General features: G+C 41.4%; 1 protein-coding gene across 3 annotated transcripts in view; it reads left to right on the plus strand.

Moving 5' to 3' along the window:
* Positions 1–24,549, plus strand: part of fam120b (family with sequence similarity 120 member B) — a 203,910-nt gene extending 179,361 nt beyond the window's left edge. The window contains exon 10 of one of the 3 annotated variants that reach the window (XM_072267171.1): positions 24,351–24,549. In XM_072267171.1, coding sequence (XP_072123272.1) covers positions 24,351–24,505 — 155 coding nt within the window. In that variant the 3' untranslated portion in view covers positions 24,506–24,549. Of the gene's footprint in view, positions 1–8,697; positions 8,923–24,350 lie in introns of those variants that run through there. The other 2 variants (XM_072267172.1, XM_072267173.1) reach the window with 2 other exon arrangements.
* The last annotated feature ends 675 nt before the right edge of the window (positions 24,550–25,224 follow it).

The raw sequence follows: 25,224 nt of genomic DNA on the forward strand, positions 1-25,224 counted from the left end.
TAATTGTTACATGGTTAATGCTGCACGGTGGGGTTTAAACTAGAGTTGTAGGGGGACGGGAACCAGAGTGCCAGAACAGTTAGAAGAAAGGCTGTGGAGGCAGATGTTAGTAAGACCTCAGACAAAAAATTGAGCATGGTACAACTAGTGTGCTGAGCTGCATATATTGCAATGCAAAAAAGTACCATAGGAAAGGTGGATGATAGTGCTGAAAGTGAGGTAGCTGATTTACAAACAGAGGCACTGTGTATTGAGGAGAGGCTATTAATAGGGCAAAATTGCAGTCAACAGGATGAGTTACAATGCAAAAGGCAGACAAAATGGAGAAGGGTGAATACAGGACTGAAGATGTTATATTTGAATGTGCGCAGTTTACAGAATAAAGTAGATGAACTTGCAGGACAGTTGCAGATTGATAGGTGTGGTGTTGTAGGCATCACTGAATCATGGCTGAAAGAAGATTATAGCTGGGAACTTAATGAACAATGATACATATTTTTTCAAAAGGACAGGCAGGAAGCTGGAGGGGCAGTGTTGCTCTGTTGGTTAAAAAATGAAATCAAATCATTAGGAAGAGGTGACATAAGGTCAGAAAGTGTTGAATCATTGTGGATAGAGCTAAGAAACTGCAAGAGTAAAAAGACTGTGATGGAAGTTGTCTACAGACCGCCAAACACTGGTAAGGATGTGGTCTGCAAATTACAACGGGAGATAAAAATTGCATGTCAAAAGGGCAAAGTTACAATAGTGATGAGGGATTTCAATATGCAGGTAGATTGGGAAAATCATGTTGGTGCTGGATTCCAGGAGGGGGAATTTCTAGGGTGCCTACGAAATGGCTTCTTAGAGCAGCTCAGGGTTGAGCCCACGAAGGGATCAGCTATTCTGAATTGGTTGTGTGCAATGAGCCAGAATTAATTAGAGAGCTTAAAGTAAAAGAACCTTTAGGGGAAAATATTCATAATATGATCGAATTCGCCCTGCAATTTGAGAGGGAGAAGCAAAAGTCAGATGTATCGTTATTACAGTGGAGTAAAGAGAATTACAGAGGCATAAGAGAGGAGTTGGCCAGAATTGATTGGAAAAGAACACTAACAAATGATGACAGAGCAGCAATAGCTGGAATTTCTGGAAGCAATTCGGAAGGCATAGGATACATACATCCTAGATAGCAAAAAGCATTCTGAAGACAAGATGACACAACCATGGCTAACAAGAGAAGACAACATAAAGGCGAAAGAGAGAGCATATAATAGAGCAAAATTTAGGGAGAAGTTAGAGGATTGGGAAGCTTTTTAAAAAAGAACAGAAAGCAACTAAAAAGGCTATTAAGAAGGTAAAGATGGAATATGAAAGTAAGCTTGCCAATAATATGAAAGAGGGTACCAAAAGTTTCTTCAGATACTTAAAGTGCAAAAGAGAAGCGAAAGTGGGTATTAGACCACTGGAAAACGATGCTGAAGAAATAGTAATGGGGGACAAGGAAATGGCAGATGAACTGAATAAGTATTTTGAATCAATCTTCACTGTAGAAGACACAGGCAGTTTGGTGGAATTCCAGGTGTCAAGGGTCATGAAGTGTGTGAAGTTACCATTACTTGACAGAAGGTTTTTGGAAAGCTGAAAGATCTGAAGATAGATAAGTCTTCTGGACTAGATGGTGTACAGCCCAGAGTTTTGAAAGAGGAGTCTGAAGAGATTGTGGAGGCATTAGAAATGGTCTTTCAGCAATCAAAGTACTTGGAGGCACATGACAAAGTTGGCATGGTTTCCTCAAGGGAAAATCCTGCTTGACAAATCTTTTGGAATTCTTTGAAGAAATAACAAGAAGGATAGACAAAGAAGAATTGGTTGATATTGTGTACTTGCAGTTTCAGAAAGCCTTTGACAAGGTGCCACACATGAGCCTACTTAACAAGCTATGAGCCTTTGGTATTACAGGGAAGATTCTAAAATGATGAAGCAGTGGCTGATTAGCAGGAGGCAAAGAGTGGGAAAGGATGGAGCCTTTTCTGGTTGGCTGCTGGTGGCTGGTGGTGTTCCACAGGGGTCTGTGATGGGACCAATTCCTTTTACATTATATGTCAATGATTTGAATGATGGCTTTGTTGCAAGGTTTGCAGATGATATGAAGATACGTAATTTTGAGGAGGTAGAAAGGCTACAGAAGGACTTGGACAGATTAGGAGAATGGAAATGGAATAGAGTGTCGGGGAGTGTATGGTCATGCACTTTGGTTAAAGAAATGAAAGCACACACATCAAAGTTGCTGGTGAACACAGCAGGCCAGGCAGCATCTCTAGGAAGAGGTACAGTCGACGTTTCGGGCCGAGACCCTTCATCGGGACTAACTGAAGAAAGAGCTAGTAAGAGATTTGAAAGTGGAAGGGGGAAGGGGAGATCCAAAATGATAGGAGAAGACAGGACGGGGAGGGATGGAGCCAAGAGCTGGACAGGTGATTGACAAAAGGGATATGAGAGGATCATGGGACAGGAGGCCCAGGGAGAAGGAAAAGGGAGAGAGGGGGAAAAACCCAGAGGATGGGCAATGGGTATAGTCAGAGGGACAGAGAGAGAAAAAGGAGAGAGAGAGAAAGAATGTGTGTATATAAATAAATAACGGATGGGGTACAAGGGGGAGGTGGGGCATTAGTGGAAGTTAGAGAAGTCAATGTTCATGTCATCAGGTTGGAGGCTACCCAGACGGAATATAAGGTGTTGTTCCTCCAACCTGAGTGTGGCTTCATCTTTACAGCAGAGGAGGCCGTGGATAGACATGTCAGAATGGGAATGGGATGTGGAATTAAAATGTGTGGCCACTGGATGATCCTGCTTTCTCTGGCGGACAGAGCGTAGGTGTTCAGCAAAGCCGTCTCCCAGTCTGCGTCGGGTCTCGCCAATATATAGAAGGCCACATCGGGAGCACCGGATGCAGTATATCACCCCAGCTGACTCACAGGTGAAGTGTCGCCTCACCTGGAAGGACTGTCTGGGGCCCTGAATGGTGGTAAGGGAGGAAGTGTAAGGGCATGTGTAGCACTTGTTCCACTTACAAGGATAAGTGCCAGGAGGGAGATCAGTGGGGAGGAATGGGGGGGTACGAATGGACAAGGGAGTCGCGTAGGGAGCGATCCCTGCGGAAAGCCGGGGGGGGAGAGAAAGAACATTCCCATTCTGATAGGTCTATCCACGGCCTCTTCAACTGTAAAGATGAAGCCACACTCAGGTTGGAGGAACAACACCTTTTATTCCGTCTGGGTAGCCTCCAACCTGGTGGCATGAACATTGACTTCTCTAACTTCCGCTAATGCCCCACCTCCCCCTCGTACCCCATCTGTTATTTATTTATATACACACATTCTTTCTCTCTCTGTCCCTCTGACTATACCCCTTACCCATCCTCTGGGTTCCCCCCCCCACCTTTTCCTTCTCCCTGGGCCTCCTGTCCCATGATCCTCTCAAATCTCTTTTGCCAATCACCTGTCCAGCTCTTGGCTCCATCCCTCCCCCTCCTGTCTTCTCCTATCATTTTGGATATCCCCCTCCCCCTCCCACCTTTAAATCTCTTACTAGCTCTTCCTTCAGTTAGTCCTGACGAAGGGTCTCAGCCTGAAACGTCGACTGTACCTCTATCTAGAGATGCTGCCTGGCCTGCTGCGTTCACCAGCAACTTTGATGTGTGTTGCTTGAATTTCCAGCATCTGCAGAATTCCTCGTGTTTATGAAATGAATGCACTAACTGTTTTCTAAATGGAGAGAAAATACAAAAAAAATTTGAGCTGCAAAGGGAGTTGGCAGTCCTTTTGCAGGATTCCCTAAAGGTTAACTTGCAGGTTGGATCTGTGGTAAGGAAGGCAAATGTGATGTTCGCATTCCTTTGAAGAGGACTAAAATATAAAAGAATGGATATAATGTTGAGACATTATAAAGCACTGGTGAGGCCTCACTTGGGGTATTTGAGTACCTTAACTTAGAAAGGATGTGCTGAAACTGAAGAGGGTTCAAAGGAGGTTCACAAAAATGATTCCAGGATTGAATGGCTTGTCATATAAAGAACATTTGATGGCTCTGGACTGTAATCACTGGAATTCAGAAGAATGAGTGGTGACCTCATTCAAACCTATGTAATGGTGAAAGACCTTGACAGAGTGGATGTGGAGAGGATGTTTCCTACAGTGGGAGAGTCTAAGACTAGAGGACACAGCCTCAGAATAGAAGAGCATCGGCGTCCTTTTAGAATGGAGATGAGGAGGAATTTCTTTAGCTGGAGAGTGTGAATCTGTAGAATTCGTTGCCACAGGCAGCTGTGGAGGCTAAATCTGTATGTACATTTAAGTAGAGGTTGATAGATTGGTCAGGACAGGAAGGGATATGGGGAGAAGGCAGGAGATTGGGGCTGAGAGGAAAATTGGATCAGCCATGATGAAATGGTGGAGCAGACTCGATGAACCAAATTGCATAATTCTGCTCTAGATCTGATGATGTTATGGTCTTATATTGAAATACCCCATGATTATTGTGACATTGCCCTTTTTGCATGCCTTTTCTATCTCCCATTGTAATTTGTCACCCAGATCCTCGCTACTGTTTGGAGGCCTGTTTACAGCTGCCATCAGGGTCTTTTTACTTTTGCAGTTTCTTAACCCTACCCACATGGATTCTATATCTTCCAATATTACGTCACTTTTTTTAAGGATTTGATTTCATTTTTTACCAATAGAACAACCCCATCCCCTCTGCTTATCTGCCTGACCTTTCAAAACAATGTGTAACCTTGGATGTTAAGCTTCCAACTGTTATCTTCTTTCAGCCTCAACTCAGTGATACTCACAATATCATACCTGCCAATGTCTTGCTGTGCTACCTTATTCCAGAAACTGCATGCATTCAAAATTATATCTTCAGTTCATACCTGTCAATCTCCTACTGCGCTACCTTATTCTGTAAACTGCATGCATTGAAAGTAACATCTTCAGTCCTGTTTTCATCAGCCTTTTCAATCTTGCACCCATGTCTGGAGGTTAAATTCTTATCCATGTGTGAGGTTTTTGTCATTTTATTTATTCTGGAGCCTTTCAGAACCTCCCCTGCACTCTCCTTCCCTTTTACTTTATCCTCACTTTTCTAAACTGTTGAACACACCCCTACTATTTATTTTAAAAACACTCTTCCCCCCTCATCCCACTGACTGCAATTTTGCCCTATCAATTGTCTGTCCTTCCTCGCACACTGCATCTACTTTGATACCATCTGCCCCATCACTTCAGTTCCCATCCCACTACTAAATTAGTTTAAACCCTCCCCAGCAGCTCTAGCAAGCCTCGGATGTTGGTCAGTTAAATAACTGTGGCATCCCAGCTCCTATACTCAGTGCTCTGACTGATGTGGGCCTGTGTGTCAAATGCCACCTTTACCACCCTGTCTGCTTGTGACACCTCTTCCAGTGAACCATTCACTTTCATCCCTAGGCCTCTCTGTTCAATAACACTTCCCAAGGCCTTACCATTCACTGTATAAGTCCTACCCTGGGGTTATGGGATCAGCTGGATTCAATTGATGAATGACTTTAAAGAGCTAACAAAGTATATCGATAAGGGTGGGGCAGTATATGGAATTTTTCAAGGCTTTTGACAAGGTCCCACATGGGAGACAGGTTCAAAAGGTTAGGGCTAGGGCCCAGGGAATCCAGGGAAAAATGATAAATTGGACTCAAACTTGACTTGGCAATGTCTGATGCTAGAAGAATACTTCTGTGATTGGATGCTAGTGACTTTGTAATATACGGGAATGACTTGGATTTGGATGTGTGAGACATGATCATTTAGTTCACAGCTGATGTGCTTAGGCTGCAGAGAGATATTGATGTGTTCGTGAAGTAGGCTGAAAAATGACAGGTACATGTGAGTTGATGAGAGATGAAGCCAGGATTTGCATCATGAATCACAAACAAGGGAAAATCTGCAGGTGCTGGAAATCCAAGCAGCACACACAAACTATGGAGGGACTCAGCAGGCCAGGCAGCATCTGTGGAAGAGATTAAACAGTCGAAGTTTTGGGCTGAAACCCTTCATCAGGACTGGAAAAAAAATGATGAGAAATCAGAGTAAAAAAGGAGGGGGAAGGGAGGAAGAGACTGGGAGGGGGAGGGGTGAAGTAAAGAGCTGGATACAGTAGATAACCCCAACAGATTCACAAGTGAAATGTTGCCAAACAGTCCTTCCAGGTGAGGCCACATTTCACCTGTGCACCTTTTGAAGTCATCTACTGTATCTGGTGCTCCAGGTGTGGCCTCCTGTATATCAGTGATTGGGAGACCGCTTCGCCGAGCACCTATGCTCCGTCCACCAGAAAAAGCAGGATCTCCCAGTGGCCACCTATTTTAATTATACTTCCTATTCCCATTCCGACATGTCAGTCCATGGCCTCCTCTACTGCCACACTGAGGCCACACTCAGGTTGGAGGAGCAACACCTTATATTCTGTCTGGGTAGCCTCCAACCTGATGTCATGAATATCGATTTCTGGAACTTCTGTAATGGCCCCTCTCCTTCACCATTCCCCATTCCCATTTCCCTCCCTCGCCTTATCTCCTTACCTGTCCACTGACTCCCTGTGGTGCTCCTCCCCCTTCCCTTTCTTCCATGGCCTTCTGTCCTGTCCTATCAGACTCCCCCTTCCCCAGCCCTTTATCTCTTTCACCAATCGACTCCCCAGCTCTTTACTTCACCCCTCCTCTCCTCCTGGTTTCACCTGTCACCTGCTAGCTTGTATTTCTTCCTCCCCTCCACCCACCTTTTTACTCTGATTTCTCATCTTTTTTCTCCAGTCCTACTTAAGGGTTTCAGCCCAAAATGTCAACTGTGCTCGTTTCCATAGATGCTGCTTGGCCTGCTGAGTTCCTCCAGCACTGTATGTGTGTTGCTGTGCACCATGAATGGTAGGCTCTTGGGGTGTATTGAGGAACAGAGAGACATAGATCCTTGAAGGTGACAACACAAGTACACAACATGGTTAGGAAGTCAGATTGGCTGTGGTGTTATTTGGGGCATTGGAGTAGGTATTCTGTGCTCCAACTTTGATCTGACCTTAGCTGGAATGCTACCTGCTTTAGGAAGGATGTAAGAGCATTGGATGTAGTGCAGAGAAGATTCACAGAAAAGTTGCGTGGTTGGTGCAGTTCTGTATGAGGAGAACTCTGAGGATCTCGGTTTGTTTCACTACATGGAGAATGCTAACAGACAACACAAAACAGGCCCTTCAACCCATCTTGTCCATGCCAGTTATTCTGCCCAGTTCCATATACCTGCAGCTGGACCATATCCACGTACTCATCTAAATTTCTGATAAATACTGCAATTGAACCCATATCCATCACTTCCGCTGGCAGCTTTTTACACTCGCATCACCCTCTGAGTGAAGAAGTTCTCCTTCTGGTTCCTCTTAATCTATGACCTCTAGGTATGATTGAGGTACTTAATTTTTGAGGGTGTTGATAACGTAGACTGGTGGAAGCTTCTCCACAAATCAGAGCTAGGTAAAACTGGAGGCACTGGTTTTCTAAACAGAGCATAAGATTAGATTCGATTTGATTAGATTCAACTTTATTGTCATTGTGCCGAGTACAGATACAAAACCAAAGAAAATGACCAGAAATGCAAAGAATAGTGTTATTTACAAAATAACTATGAATAAAAAGTAAGTGCTGCAGCACACAAATATAAAAGTACTGAGACAGTACAATATGGGTGCAATACTGCTTAGCGCTGTTCAGCAGGGTCATAGCCTCAGGGAAGAAGCTCTTCCTGTGCCTGCTGGTGCGGACGTGGAGGCTCCTGTATCGCCTACCGGTTGGGAGGAGAGTAAAAAGTCCATGGTTAGAGTGAAATGCATCCTTGATAATGCTTTTCGCCCTGCCCAGGCAGCGTTTATGGTAGATGTTCTCAATGGTGGGCAATTGGGTGCCGATAATCCGCTGGGCAGTTTTCACCACATGCTGGAGTGCTTTGCGGTCCGATATGGGACAATTGCCATACCAGACTGAGATGCAGTTGGTGAGTATGCTCTCAATGGTACAGCGGTAAAAGTCCATCAGTACCCTGGGACAGAGGTGAGCTTTCTTGATGCTCCACAGAAAATAAAGGTACTGTTGCGCCTTTTTGATCAGGATGGAGGAGTTCAGGGACCAGGTGAGATCCTCGGAAATGTGGACACCAAGGAATTTGAAGCTTGATACATGCTCCACTACAGCTCCGTTGATGTAGATGGGGATGTGAGTGTGGCTCCTAGCATGCCTGAAGTCCACAGTGATCTCCTTGATCTTCTAGGTGTTAAGGACCAGGTTGTTGTGGCAATATTCCACATTTTGGAAAAGTTCAATGTTAGAACAACCGGAGCAGCTTAGCAGGAGTCATAGTTAATTCTGAAGCTCAGATCTGCTGTATTAAGCTGGGCTGTTGTTAGGGTAGATGACTAGACTAATAACACAGACCCATGAAGAGGCATGAGTTCAGGTCCCATAACAGTTGTAAAATTCTAAGAATTAACTTGTAATAGTAATCATGAAGTTACCAGGTTAGTGTGAGTCTATCTGGATGGAGCTCATGGAGTAAGAGGCATTTGTCGCGGCTCCAGCTTTCACAACCTACTTTCCACTGTTAGATTTGTTTAAAGTTTGAAGTTTTTTTACTTTTGTTGAAGGATTTACGATTCAATTACAATGGCTGATACTCAATCTGGAATCGAATTAAGAGGTGGTAAAACTCTTCCTGAAGTTAAACAAATAAAGAAATCAGAGGAAGTCTCTACTTCAGAAAGAATGCTTTCTTTAATAGAAGTTATTAATGCTAAGATCGGTATGGTGGACACCAAGATCGATAAACTGACGAACGCTAATGAAAAGCTTGCAAAAACCATTTTCGCTGTTCAGGAATCTTTGAAGAATCTGGAAGTTCAATATCAGACGTTTAACCAGATTACTCATAGAATTGAAAGAGAACAGGAGTTAATGAGTCAAACAATTAAAGAACAAGAATTAAAAATGTCTTTAATGGAAAAGAAAATTAATGAGGTTACTTCGGAGTTATCAAGAATTAAGAAGAAAACGATCGATCTGGAAAGCAGAAGTCACAGGATGAATTTATGCATACTGGGTTTGCCTGAAAATACGGAAACCGGTGAGCCATTAAAGTTCTTTTCAAACATGCTATATCCAATTTTTAGTGAGATTCTTGAAGCCTGTCCGATACTGAACAGAGCCCACCGAATTCCACATCTTAAGCCTTCAGCCGAAATGAAACCTCGTCCTGTGATATTATGTTTGCATTATTTTACAAACAGAGAAGGTATTCTTTGGCATGCAAGCAAAACATACATAGGCATCCATTAGTCTTGCGAGACCATGGATCTGTGCCTGGAAAGTCTTCACTCTCCAGGGCACAGGACTGGGCAAGGTTGTATGGAAGACCAGCAGTTGCCCATGCTGCAAGTCTCCCCTCTCCACGACACCGATGTTGTCCAAGGGAAAGGCATTAGGACCCATACAGCTTGGCACTAGTGTCATCGCAGAGCAACGTGTGATTAAGTGCCTTGCTCAAGGACACAACACATTGCCTCAGCTGGGGCTCAAACTCACGACCTTCAGGTCGCTAGTCCAATGCCTTAACCACTTGGCCACTTGCAAGGAAAAGGGATAAGCTAATTTATAACGGAGTAAAGATTCGTATAGTTGAAGTTCTTACCCCAGAGATTTATTTTGAAAGAATTAAATATTGGGGGTCATGGCTGAACTTTATAAGATCAACTGTCGTCCCTGTCTGTGTTATCCGGCTCGTCTGATAATTACTCCACCTAATACTCGTCCAAAACGGATTGATTCCCCAGAAGACGGTTGGAAATTTATAAATGAGTTTAAGCCCATTTCGCAAGCAATTTGAAAAGTTAATCCTTAGCTGGGAGCTGTTTGTAGCGGCTTCGATGAAAGTCTGTTCCACATTTTATGAGTGCCCAGACATGGAGTTGGTTGATTTACTTAGATCTGTTGCTGTTTGCTTTAATAGTTAATGTAGTTTTGGATTTAATATATATATATATATATATATATATATATTTACTTATTTTTCTCTTTGATTTATAAGTCTTTAACATTAGTTGTAGTATATTAGTTGGTGTAGCTCCTCAGAGACCGTGTTAGGGATCTGGAGCTGCAGCTTGATGACCTACTGCTTATCAGGGAAAGTGAAGAGGTAATAGACAGGCGCTACAGGGAGGTAGTCATCCCTAGGCTACAGGGGTCAGAAAACTGGGTCACTGTCAAGAGAGGAAAGGAAACTGCCCGGATAGTGGAGAACACACCTGTGGCTGTCCCCCTCAGCAACAACTATCTTGTTCTGGATGCTGTTGAGGGGGATGACCTGACAGGGGACGCCCACGGTGACCGGGTCTCTGGCACTGAGCCTGGTGCTGTTGTGCAGGAGAGAAGGAGGGAGAGGAGGAATACGGTAGTCGTAGGGAATTCCATAGTCAGGGGAATGGACAGGAGATTCTGTGAGCCTGATAGAGATACCCGCATGTTGTGTTGCCTCCCAGGTGCCAGAGTACGGGATGTCTCGGATCGGGTCCTGAATATTCTGAAGGGGGAGGGTGAGCAGCCAGTTGTCTTGGTACATGTTGGTACCAATGACATAGATAGGACAAAGGTGGAGGTCCTGAAGAGAGATTTCCAGGAGTTAGGAAGGAAGCTGAGAAGCAGGACCTCCAGGGTAGTAATCTCGGGATTGCTACCTGTGCCACATGCTAGTGTGGCAAGAATAGTAGGATCAAGCAGATGAATGCGTGGCTGAGAGACTGGTGCAGGGGGCAGGGCTTCAGATTCTTGGATAATTGGGATCTCTTCTGGGGGAAGTTTGATCTTTTCAAAACGGACAGGTTACACCTGAACCCGAAGGGGACCAATATCCTGGCGGGAAAGTTTAATAGAGCTGTTAGGGAGGCTTTAAGCTAATTTGGCAGGGGAATGGGAACAGGAACGACAGAGCGGAGGAAGAGGAAAACAGAAATAAATCTAAGACAGTGAGCAGTAAAGATGTCAGGAAAGACAGGCAGGTGATGGGGCACATTTGTAGCCATTAGGATGAGTTGCAGTGAAATCAAAGCGAAATGTATCAACTACTGGTCTTAAGGTGTTATACTTAAATGCACGCAGCATAAGGAATAAGGTGGATAATCTTGTCGTACAGCTACAGATTGGCAGGTATGATATTGTGGCCATCACTGAGACGTGGCTAAAGGATGCATGTCTCTGAGAGCTGAACGTCCAAGGATACACGGTGTATCGGAAGGATAGGAAGGTAGGCAGAGGGGGAGGCGTGGCTTCATTGGTAAGAAATGATATTAAATCATTAGAAAGAGGTGATATAGGATCGGAAGGTGCAGAATCTTTATGGGTCGAGCTAAGAAATCGCAGGGGTAAAAGGACCCTGAAGGCAGTTATTTATAGGCCTTGAAACAGCTGCAGGGATGTGGACTACAAATTACAACAGGAAATAGAAAAGGCTTGTCAGAAGGGCAGTGTTATGATAATTGTGGGGGATTTTAACATGTGAGTGGATTGGGAAAACCAGGTCGGCACTGGATCTCAAAAGAGAAAATTTGTAGAATGTCTGCGAGATGGCTTTTTAGAACAGCTTGTTGTTGAGCCCACGAGGGGATCGGCTGTACTGGATTGGGTATTGTATAATGAACCGGAGGTGATTAGAGAGATTGAGGTGAAGGAACCCTGAGGAGGCAGTGATCATAATATGATTGAGTTCACTGTGAAATTTGAAAACGAGAAGCCGAAATCTGATGTGTTGGTATTTCAGTGGAGTAAAGGAAATTACAGTGGCATGAGAGAGGGACCGGCCAAAGTTGACTGGAAAGGGACACTGGCGGGAAAGACGGCAGAGCAGCAGTGCCTGGAGTTTATGTGAGAAGTGCAAGACAGGTATATTCCAAAAAAGAAGAAATTTTCGAATGGAAAAAGGATGTAACCGTGGTTGACAAGAGAAGTCAAAGCCAAAGTTAAAGCAAACGAGAGGGCATACAAGGAAGCAAAAATTAGTGGGAAGATAGAGGATTGGGAAGTTTTTAAAACCTTACAAAAGGAAACTAAGAAGGTCATTAAGAGGGAAGAGATTAACTATGAAAGGAAGTTAACAAATAATATCAAAGAGGATACTAAAAGCTTTTTCAGGTATATTAAGAGTAGAAGACGGGTGAGAGTAGATATAGGACCGATAGAAAATGATGCTGGAGAAATTGTAATGGGAGGTAAGGAGTTGGCAGAGGAACTGAATGAGTATTTTGCATCAGTCTTCACTGAGGAGGACATCAGCAGTATACCGGACACTCAAGGGTGGCAGGGAAGAGAAGTGTGTGCAGTCACAATTACGACAGAGAAAGTACTCAGGAAGCTGAATAGTCTAAAGGTAGATAAATCTCCTGGACCAGATGGAATGCATCCGCGTGTTCTGAAGGAAGTAGCTGTGGAGATTGCGGAGGCATTAGCGATGATCTTTCAAAAGTCAATAGATTCTGGCATGGTTCCGGAGGACTGGAAGATTGCAAATATCACTCTGCTATTTAAGAAGGGGGCAAGGAAGCAGAAAGGAAATTATAGACCTGTTAGCTTGACATCGGTGGTTGGGAAGTTGTTGGAGTCGATTGTCAAGGATGAGGTTACAGAGTACCTGGAGGCATATGACAAGATAGGCAGAACTCAGCATGGATTCCTTAAAGGAAAATCCTGCCTGACAAACCTATTACAATTTTTTGAGGAAATTACCAGTAGGCTAGACAAGGGAGATGCAGTGGATGTTGTATATTTGGATTTTCAGAAGGCCTTTGACAAGTTGCCACACATGAGGCTACTTAACAAGATAAGAGCCCATGGAATTACGGGAAAGTTGCATACGTGGATAGAGCGTTGGCTGATTGGCAGGAAACAGAGAGTGGGAATAAAGGGATCCTATTCTGGTTGGCTGCCGGTTACCAGTGGTATTCCACAGGGGCCCATGTTGGGGCCGCTTCTTTTTACATTGTACATCAACGATTTGGATTATGGAATAGATGGCTTTGTGGCTAAGTTTGCTGACGATGCGACGATAGGTGGAGGGGCCAGTAGTGCTGAGGAAACAGAGAATCTGCAGAGAGACTTGGATAGATTGGAAGAATGGGCAAAGAAGTGGCAAATGAAGTACAATGTTGGAAAGTGAATGGTTATGCACTTTGGCAGAAGTTATAAACGGGCAGACTATTATTTAAATGGGGAAAGAATTCAAAGTTCTGAGATGCAACGGGACTTGGGAGTCCTTGTACAGGATACCCTTAAGGTTAACCTCCAGGTTGAGTCGGTAGTGATGAAGGCGAATACAATGTTAGTATTCATTTCTAGAGGAATGGAGTATAGGAGCAGGGATGTGATGTTGAGGCTCTATAAGGCGCTGGTGAGACCTCACTTGGAGTACTGTGGGCAGTTTTGGTCTCCTTATTTAAGAAAGGATGTGCTGACATTGGAGAGGGTACAGAGAAGATTCAGTAGAATAATTCCGGGAATGAGAGGGTTGACATATGAGGAATGTTTGTCCGCTCTAGTCAGAGGGTAGTGAATCTATGGAATTTGTTGCCACGGGCAGCAGTGGAGGCCAAGTCATTGGGTGTATTTAAGGCTGAGATTGATCGGTATCTGCGTAGCCAGGGCATCAAAGGTTATGGTGGGAAGGCGGGGGAGTGGGACTAAATGGGAGAATGGATCAGCATGATAAAATGGCGGAGCAGACTCAATGGGCCGAATGGCCGACTTCTGCTCCTTTGTCTTATGGTCTTATGGTTGGATTTATCTTTTTTTGGATGCATGGTTACGTATTTTAAATGAATCTAAGATGGCTGTTGTTAATTAGGTGTTAACTTTAAAGGCATCCGCTAGTCTTGCGATCTGCGCCTGGAAAGTTTTCACTCTCCAGGGCTCAGGCCTGGGCAAGGTTGTATGGAAGACCAGCAGTTGCCCATGCTGCAAGTCTCCCCTCTCCACGACACCACTGTTGTCCAAGGGAAGGGCATTAGGACCCATACAGCTTGGCACCAGTGTCGTCGCAGAGCAATGTGTGATTAAGTGCCTTGCTCAAGGACACAACGCGTTGACTCGGCCGGGGCTTGAACTCACGACCTTCAGGTCGCTAGTCCAATGCTTTAACCACTTGGCCACGTGCCCACTATTGTTAGACATAATATGAAAATATTTGGAATTTGTTTATTTCTTTATGTACCCTTTGTTATGTCTTTTTGGTGGTGGTAATGTATTACTTTGTAAGCATGGGCTGCTGACTGAGACAGAAGTCAAGGATCATTAGAGTAGCATGCTGTCCGCCTATTGGACAGTTTCCGGGCTTTCGGGGGAGGAGGGTGGATCTATTGGATTAGAATTTTTTTTCGGCTAGGCAGTCCTGAGAGTTTTTTTTGTCAATTATCTTGCTTTTCTTTCTGATCGAGTCATGCTTTGTCTTTTTACAGATTTAGTTTGCACCTGAGCATTAGCTTACTTTATAAAATTTTTCATTAAACTTTAAGTATAGATCTTAATAAAATTAATATTGTATCTTAGAATCTGAATGGTATGAACCAACCTATTAAGCACAGAAAGATTTTTAAGAAATTAAAAACACTTTATGTGGATATTATTTTTGCACAGGAGACTCATATCCATAGGCAGGATGAAAACAGTTTTTTTTAAATTTTGGAAGGAACCCTTATTTCATTCTTTAGCAATAAATAAAATAAGAGGGGTATCTATTTTTATTAATTCTAAAATCCCTTTTGTACATTTTAATACTGTTACTGATTTAATTGGAAGATATTTAATTGTTACTGCTCTATGTGGTCAAAAGTTAGCTTTGTTGTGTGTTTATGCACCTAATATAGCTAGCCCTGAATTTTTTAAGAAGCTATTTTCTATGCTGCCGAATTTAAATGAATATAAGTTGATTACGGGTGGTGACTTTATCTGCTGTCTCAATCCGTCAATTGACAGATCGTCCACCAATCCGTCGCTTCGTAATAAAGCTGCAACTTGTATTAATTCTTTTTTATTAGAATACGGTCTGGTTGATACTTGGAGATTTATGTATCCTAAGGATAAGGATTTTTCTTTTTTTCACATGTATACCATAAATACTCAAGAATTGATTATTTTTTGCTGGACACGCGATTGGTGCCCTCTGTTGCTGATTGTGCGTATGATGTGATTGTGTTGTCGGATCATGCACCCATGAAATAAACTTTGAAGTTCTCTGATAATATTCTGAAGATACCTCAGTGGAGATTTAATGCTAAATTTCTACAAGATTCAACATTTGTAAGTTTTATTAAAGAGCAAATTTCTCTATTTTTTTAATTAAATACAACTGAGGGAATGTCAAATTTCGTTATTTGGGATACGATGAAGTCTTTTCATAGGGGACAGATGATTTCATACTCAGTAGGTTTAAGAAGAAAAACCAAGGTGGAACCTTTAGTGATTACTAATAGGATTAAAGAAATGAAGTTTATTCAGTAATGTCTAGTGAAGATCTCTATAAGGATAAAGGGTGGAACTCTAAACACAGTATGACTTGCCTTCGACTTTTCCCATTAAACAGCAACTTCTTAAATCTAAAAGTCAATTTTATATACAAACCCCATTTCCAGAAAGGTTGGGATATTTTCCAAAATGCAATAAAAACAAAAATCTGTGATATGTTAATTCACATGAACCTTTATTTAACTGACAAAAGTACAAAGAAAAGATTTTCAATAGTTTTACTGACCAACTTCATTGTATTTTGTAAACATACACAAATTTAGAATTTGATGGCTGCAACACACTCAACAAAAATTGGGACAGAGGCATGTTTGCCATTGTGTTACATCACCTTTCCTTTTAATAACCCTTTTTAATCGTTTTGGAACTGAGGATACTAATTGTAGTAGATTTGCAATTGGCAATTTTGTCCATTCTTGCTTGATATAAGACTTCAGCTGCTCAACAGTCCGTGGTCTCCGTTATCTGATTCTCCTCTTCAAGATGCGCCATACATTTTCAATAGGAGATAGATCTGGACTGGCAGCAGGCCAGTCAAGCACACGCACTCTGTGTCTACAAAGCCATGCTGTTGTAGCCTGTGCAGTGCAGAATGTGGTCTGGCATTGTCCTGCTGAAATAAGCATGGATGTCCCAGGAAGAGACGTCGCTTTGATGGCAACATATGTCTCTCTAAAATCCTAATATACGCCTCAGAGTCAATGGTACCTTCATATACATGCAACTCACCCATGCTGTGGGCACTGATGCACCCCCCATACCATCACAGATGCTGGCTTTTGCACCTTTCGCTGATAACAATCTGGATGGTCGTTTTCATCTTTGGCACGGAGAACTCGACACCCGTTTTTTTCCGAAAACTAGCTGAAATGTGGACTCATCTGACCACAGCACACGGTTCCACAGTCTTTCGGTCCATCTGAGATGAGCTCGGGCCCAGAGAACTCGCCAGCATTTCTGCATAGAGTTGATGTATGGCTTCCTCCTTGCGTAATACAGTTTCACGTTGCATTTCTGGATGCAGCGACGGACTGTGTTGAGTGACAATAGTTTTCCGAAGTACTCCCGAGCCCAGGTGGCTATAATTGTCACAGTAGCATGACGGTTTCTTAGGCAGTGCCGCCTGAGGGCTCGAAGATCACGCGCATTCAACAGTGGTTTCCGACCTTGCCCTTTACGCTCTGAGATGTCTCTGAATTCTCTGAATCTTTTCACAATATTATGTACTGTAGATGTTGAAAGACCTAAATTCTCCGCAATCTTGCATTGAGAAATGTTCCTTTTGAACTGACTAACAATTCTCCCACGAATGTTAGCACAAAGGGGTGAGCTACGACCCATCCTTGCTTGCAAAGACTGAGCCTTTGATGGACACTACTTTTATACCCAGTCATGATAACTCGCCTGCTACCAATTAGCCTGCTTAATGTGGAGTCTTCCAAACTGGTGTTACTTGAATATTCTGTGCACTTTTCAATCTTATTTTAACTCTGTCTCAACTTTTGTTGAGTGTGTTGCAGCCATCAAATTCTAAATTTGTCTAAATTTACAAAATACAATTAAGTTGGTCAGTAAAACTAATGAAAATCTTTTCTTTGTACTTTTGTCAGTTAAATAAAGGTTCACATGAATTAACATAGCACAGATTTTTGTTTTTATTGCATTTTGGAAAATATCCCAACTTTTCTGGAAATGGGGTTTGTACATGGGGACAGGTCAGGCAAATTAAAAGCAAATATGGCTAGAAGGCAGATCCTGAAAATACGAAGACCTGATAGAACTGAAACGGTAGATCCTTATAAAATAAGGTATTTATGGATTTCTACTCTAACCTTTATAAATCTGAATTTTCAGACAATATTACTTTTATGAATAGATTTTTGCAAAAACTGAATATACCTAAAATTTCTATCCAAGATATGAATACATTAGATGCACCTATTAAACAAGAGGAAATAGCAAGGCCTATATCCTCTTCCCAACCAGGTAAGGCTCCGGGACCGGATGGATATACAGTGGAATATGTCAAATTTTCACTGATTCTATATCCTCTGGGAATCTCCTGGAAACTTTTTATGAAGCATCAATCTCATTAATTCCTAAAAAAGAAAAAGATTTATCTGAATGCGCTTCCTATAGACCAATTTCTCTACTGAATGTGGATTTTAAAATTCTTTCTAAGATCTTGGCTAATAGACTTGAGAGTATTTTACCTCGTGTTATTTCCAATGATCAAACTGAATTTATTAAAAATAGGTGTTCACATTTTAACATTGTAAGATTATTAAACATTATTCACTCCTCTCCATCTAAAGAATCTGAATGTGTTGTTTCTCTTGATGCAGAGAAAGCCTTTGATAGGGTGGAGTGGTCTTTCTTATTTGAGGTTTTGGAAAGATTTAATTTTGGTCCAGGATTTATTTCCTGGGTCAAATTGATCTATCTAGCCCCTATGGCTGTGGTTATAACTAATAATCAAAAATCTCCTTACTTTAGATTGTACAGAGGTACTCGGTAGGGATGTCCTCTCAGCTGTTTATTATTTAACTTGGCTTTAGAACCCCTTGCTATTGCTCTTAGAGATTCCAATACTGTTCAGGGTATTAAGAGAGGGAACAGAGTACACAAGGTTTCGTTGTATGCAGATGAACTGTAAGTTTATATTTCAGCTCATAGGAAACCTATTCCTTCTATGTTATCTATATTTTCTGAATTCAGTAGTTTTTCTGGATATAAATTATATTTACATAAAAATGAGCTATTTCCCATTAATAATTACTCAGATCAATATCATCAAGTACCTTTTAGTATTGCTAAAAATTAATTTACCAATCTTGGTATTAAAATTACTAAAAATTTTAAGGACCTGTATAAATATAATTTTCTCCCATTAATTGATTACACCCAACAAATGCTTTCTAAATGGTCACCTATGACATTATCATTAATAGGTCAAATTAATGCTATTAAAATGATAGTTCTACTGAAATTCTTATATATATTTCAGGCAGTTCCTTCCTTTGTTCCTAAAACGTTTTTTGACAGAATAGACTCTATAATCTTTTCTTATATTTGGAATAATAAAAATCCTAGATTGAGTAAACCCTTATTGCAGAAATTAAAAAAGGACGGTGGTATGGCTTTGCCAAATTTTAGAATGTATTATTGGGCAATTAATATTGGATATATTACTTTTTGGATTCATTATTCAGACATACATGAATGTCCTTCATGGTTGGATTTGGAGGGAAACTCTGGCCTCTTTACTGGGAGCTCCCCTCCCCTTTTTGTTTTCTAAGATTAGTAGACAAGACTTTAATCCCATTATTAAACACACATTAAGAATTTGGTTTTGGTTTCAGTTTTGTAGATTTTTTGAGTTAAATAATTTTGTTCTTTCTAGTAATATCCATTTCAATTATTTTTTTATACCATCAATTTTGGATAAGGCCTTTTTAATTTGGAAAACCAAGGGAATAACAACTTTTTCAGGTTTGTTTTTAGGGGATTGTTTAATGTCTTTTTCTCAGTTAGTGGATAAATATGATTTATCTAATGTACACTTTTTTTATATATTTACAAATCAGGAATTTTTTACGTGGTTTGCTGCCAAGTTACCCTTCTCCTTATCTACCTAATATGATAGATGCTCTCTTTCAGCTTAACCCACTTCAAAAAGGGTTGATAGCTATAATTTATAAACGGTTATTGAATTTATGAATGATACCTAACAATAAAATTAAATGTGCTTGGGAATTGGAATTTCAAGAGTCATTTTCAGATAATCAATGGAGTAAAATTTTTCATTGGGTTAATAACTCATCTATTTGTGCCTGCCATTCCTTGATACAGTTCAAGGTAGTACATCGGGCCCATATGTCAAAGGATAAACTAGCATGTATTTTTTCCAACATCAATCCTATTTGTTACAGATGTAATATTGAGGTGGTCACTTTAACTCATATGTTTTGGTCTTGTATAAAGCTAGATGATTTTTGGAGAGATATTTTTAAAACGCTATCATAAGTCTTGGATCTGGACCTACAACCTAATTTACTTACGGCAATCTTTGGGATTATCCCATCGGAAGCAGGAAATACTCCTGTTTCCGCTCAACGTATGATAGCCTTTTCAACTTTATTGGCCAGGAGAGCCATTTTAATGAAGTAGAAGGATTCTAATCCACCTACCGTCTTTTATTGGCTTTCCTCCATTATGTCCTGTTTAAGTTTAGAGAAAATAAGAAGTTGGACATTTGATACATCCTTTAAATTTGAGCAAATCTAGCAACTTTTTATTCAATATTTTCATTTGATTTGATTTATTTTTTGTCGAAGTTTTAGATTTGATCAGAAAGTCTTTCCTTTTTATTTGATCGTATCCTCAGAATGGACTGCTCAGTCCCTTTTTTCCCCTTTCCTCGTATAGTGTAGTGGTTTTTTTTTCTTCTTCATTTAAAAATTTAAAGTTTTTTTTCTCTCACCATGAATTGATGAGAGGAGAATTAGCTGTCTTCTTTTTTATTATATACTACATATTAGTTTAATATGTATTATAGCTTAATACTATGTATGATTTTGCTAATGTCTATTTCACTTCCTGTTTGTATTGTTATTGATATATATATTTGAGATAATTCTCCTTTTGTTTGTATATATGCTCTTTTTAAATCAATAAAAAGATTAATAAAGAAAGAGTCGATCTGTTTCACCAATATCCTCCAGGGAAAGAAGTCTGTTGATCTTGGCCTGTCTAGGTTAAGCACGTCTAAAGTGTCAAAGCAAAATGATTGACTCTGAAATGAGCGGCCGTATTGAGATGTGCAAGGCATTTTAAAGATCAACAATCAAAATATACTTTCCTTGTCAACAATTTCTACTTCTGATGAAGAAACATGCAAAAAGAAACTTATTTCCCTTGTCTGTTTAACTATTTTTCTCTTAAACCTATCAGTGACGTTTCTCTTTTTCCTTTCCCCCTCCTAAGCTGCTGATTGTGTTATCCCATCTCTGGGCAAAGATGCCCCTTTTCTTTCTGTTGGAATCATTGTGGTAGACTTGATTTAGATCCATTGCCTTTTCATATTTTAGCTTAAAATAAACTCTCAGGTACAATGTAAAGACGGATAGAAATGCTGCGTTTACAACTGACAGTCCAGCCTAGGACCCGCGGTAGCTGTACTTTACATCTTTCACATGCTGTAATTATGGCATAACTTGGATTCTTTAACATACAGTGGCATGCAAAAGTTTGCGCACCCCTGGTCAAAATTTCTGTTACTGTGAATAGTTAAAGTGAATAGAAGATGAACTGATCTCCAAAAGTCATAATGTTAAAGGTGAAACATTCTTTTCAACATTTTAAGCAAGATTAGTGTATTATTTTTGTTTTGTACAATTTTAGAGTGAAAATAAGGAAAGGAGCACCATGCAAAAGTTTGAGGACCCCAAGAGATTTGAGCTCTCAGGTAACTTTTACCAAGGTCTCAGACCTTAATTAGATTGTTAGGGCTATGGCTTGTTCACAGTCATTGTTAGGAAAGGCCAGCTGATGCAAATTTCAAAGCTTTATAAATACCTTGACTCCTCAAACCCTGTTCCAACAATCAGCGGCCATGGGCTCCTCTAAGCAGCTGCCTAGCACTCTGAAAATTAAAATAAATGATGCCCACAAAGCAGGAGAAGGCTATAAGAAGATAGCAAAGCGTTTTCAGGTAGCCATTTCCTCAGTTCGTAATGTAATTAAGAAATGGCAGTTAACAGGAACGATGGAGGTCATGATGTCTGGAAGACCAAGAAAACTTTCCAAGAAAACTGCTCATAGGATTGCTAAAAAGGCAAATCAAAATCCAGTTTGACTGCAAAAGACCCTCAGGAAGATTTAGCAGACTCTGGAGTGGTGGTGCACTGTTCTACTGTGCAGCGACACCTGCACAAATATGACCTTCATGGAAGAGTTATCAGAAGAAAACCTTTCCTGTGTCCTCACCACAAAATTCAGCATCAGAAGTTTGCAAAGAAACATCTAAACAAGTCTGATGCATTTTGGAAGCAAGTCCTGTGGACAGTTCAGTTCAGTTCAGTTTTCGTTTATTGTCATTCAGAAATTCATGCATTAAAAAATGATACAACATTCCTCCAGAATGATATCACAAGAAAACACAGGACAAACCAAGACTAAAACTGACAAAACCACATAATTATAACGTAAAGTTACAACAGTGCAAAGCAATACCATAATTTGATAAAGAGCAGACCATGGGCACGGTAAAAAAGAAAGTCTCAAAGTCCCGATAGACTCTGCATCCCACGCAGGTGGCAGAAGGGAGGAACTCTCCCCGCCATGAACCTCCAAGCGCCGCCAACTTGCCAATGCAGCACTCTGAGTCCGTACGAAAACTTCGAGCCTCCGACCAGCCTCTCCAACACAGCCTGTCCGAGCACCATCCTCTGCCGAGCGCTTTGACCCCGCCCCGGCCGCCGAGCAATAAGTAAAGCCGAGGACTCAGGACCTTCTCCGGAGATTCTGGACCACACAGTAGCAGCAGCAGCAAAGCAGCATTTCAGAAGTTTCACCAGATGTTCCTCCGTGCTCTCATGTCTGTCTCCATCAAATCAGGACTGTGCACGGCACCCTACTTGACAGAAAACAGACATCACCACCGGAGCGGCCGCTGCTAGCTGTGTCGCGCCGCCATCTTCCCACAAGAAGATGAAGTTAAAATAGAACTTTTTGGCCGCAATGAGCAAGGGTATGTTTGGAGAAAAAATGGTGCAGAATTTCATGAAAAGAACACCTCTCCTACTGTTAAGCACGGGGGTGGATTGATCATGCTTTGGGCTTGTTTAGAATAGCCAGTGGCACGGGGAACATTTCACTGGTAGAGGGAAGAGTGAATTCAATTATACCAGCAAATTCTGGAGGCAAACATCACACTGTCTGTAAAAAAGCTGAAGATGAAAAGAGGATGGCTTCTACAACAGGATAATGATCCTAAACACACCTCGAGATTCACAATAAACTACCTCAAGAGGCGCAAGCTGAAGGTTTTGCCATGGCCCTCACAGTCCCCGACCTAAACATCATCAAAACTCTGTGGATAGACCTCAAAAGAGCAGTGTATGCAAGACGGCCCAAGAATCTCACAGAACTAGAAGCCTTTTGCAAGGAAGAATGGGTGAAAATCCCCCAAACAAGAATTGAAAGACTCTTAGCTGGCTACAGAAAGCGTTTACAAGCTGTGATACTTGCCAAAGGGGGTGTTATTAAGTACTGACCATGCAGGGTGCTCAAACTTTTGCTTCAGGCCCTTTTCCTTTTTTGTTATTTTGAGACTGTAAAAGATAGAATTAAAAAAGTAATCTTGCTTAAAATATTAAAGAAATGTGTCATCTTTAACTTATGCCTTTTGGAAATCAGGTCATCTTTTACTCGCTTAGCTATTCACAGTAACAGAAATTTTGACCAGGGGTGCCCAAACTTTTTCATGCCACTGTATTTGAAATTCTCTTCCAATTGTAAAATCTCTTTTCCTGATTTGCTACCTATCCTGTGCATTGCCTATGTGGGGGTACTTTTAATAATTACCGGGGATGTTGAGTAGACCATAAGGCACCAGGAGCAGAATTAGGGCATCTGGCCTAATTCACTAGAAAGTGCAAAATTGGGAGCTGTGCTTCAGGAGTGGTTTCATACTGAGCACAAGCAACACATTTTCAAAATGCAAAAAAAGAATCCTCGTATGTGACAAATAGGCTTCTTGGCCCATGCCAATGTTAATCATTCCAACACTGAGGCTTGTGCCAAGAACCTTGGTTCTGAAATCCCATTTTTCAAGTGAATTCAGGATGAATTTTCAAATGCAATAAAGATGCAAGTGATCAAACTGTCTTCAGTCAGCTGCTTTCAACTGACTTCGAACTGAGTTCAGCCCATGCTGGCCATTTGCACCCATATGACCAATTAACCGACTAACCCACATGTCTTTGGAATGTGGGAGGAAACCCAGGCAGTCACAGGGTGAATGTACAGACAGTAGTGGGAGCTGAACCCATGTCGCTGGCCCTGCGCTAACCCATGTTAGCCCTGGATACCCGGTGCCACCCGTGTATGATAAAGAGGAGTCAAAAGACAAGTTGCTATGTTTTACTCATACTTCTGTCACTTGTTTTACTCCAATCTTCACACATACGAGGAATTTCATTGCATACTGTTGTATGTGACAGTAAACTTATGTGAAAACACTAGTCCACTGTGCTCTCCTATCAGATTCCACCTTCAGCCATTTACCTCTTCCGTCTACCAGCTCCAAACATCTCACTTCATTTTCCCCTTCCCCCTCACCTATCACCTTCCAGTTTGTATTCTTTCCCCTCTCACCATATTCTTATTCTGGCTTCTTTCCCCCTTCCTCTCCAGTCCTGATGGAAGATCTCTGTCCAAAACACCAACTGTTTATTCCCTTCCTTAGGTCCAGTCTGACCTGGTGAGTTCCTCCAGTATTTTGTGTATTTGTGTGGCAAAGAATTCCGTTGATACCTTGCAGATCAGGCAGCGTCTGTGCAGAGAGAACCAGAGTTAACCTCACAAATTAATGACCTTCCACCAGAAATGATTAGTGTTCTGAGGAAGGGCCATTGACATGAAGCATTGTGCAAGATAATTGACATCATCACATTTGTCCAAGACTTTTGCTGAGAAGCAGCTTTCTGACCATTGTCTTGTTTTCATTTTATTTTAGGCCATTTAGCCTCCAACGTTCACAACCTGGTTGGAGCTAGTCAGAATGTTAGAGGAGAGAAGGCGGATGTGGACCTGAAGGAGAATGTAGTATCGATTTCCACTGGTTCAATCAATAAACTACCAGAAACATTAATTATTGACTTAGCATGTTAAAGACACTTTTTGTATTGGACTGGCAGAACAATAAATGATTTATGAAGTCTGATGCAACTTTGACAACATCTATGCAAGTTTATCCACTGTCATGTTCCCTGATTTGCTAAAAGGTCATTAACATACTTTCCTCTGCTGTCTCTTCTGGAATTTTCCCTTCTTGTCACCTGTTTGAACGCTAACTGCATTATCAGGTCCCAGATTGGCAGCAACTTCAACCATGTGACTGGTGATGGATTCATTAACACAAAACCAAAAATGCTGGAAGTGCTCAGCAGCAGCTGTGGAGAGTGAAACACAGACAGTATTTCATTTCTAAGACCTTTCACCTGCTTTGTTTCAGCTTTCCAACATATGCAATTTTTTGCTTTTAGGTTGGTGGTCTTGCTTGTTATCTAGGGAGTCCTGCTAGTCTTGATGCACTATTTGGAAGAAGAGCTCCTATCCCATTCTCTTTATCAAAGTATATATGATGTAATGCCAACTTTGGAAGATCCCCGAAGTAATTTTAAGTTTAATGATTACAAGCTTGAAATTGTACATGGATTGCCCAAAACAACTTTCAAATACTCCCTTGAATGCCAGAGCTTGGTCAATATCAAATTATGAGGAGCATAGAGAAGTTGAATGCACACAGTCTTTTTCCAAAGTTTGGGGAAATCAAAAACCAGGTGACGGATGTAAGGTGAGAAGGGAGAGATTTAATAGGAACCAAAGGG

This window comes from Mobula birostris, chromosome 8, assembly GCF_030028105.1.
Source record: "Mobula birostris isolate sMobBir1 chromosome 8, sMobBir1.hap1, whole genome shotgun sequence".
In the NCBI taxonomy this organism is placed as follows: Eukaryota; Metazoa; Chordata; class Chondrichthyes; order Myliobatiformes; family Myliobatidae; genus Mobula; species Mobula birostris.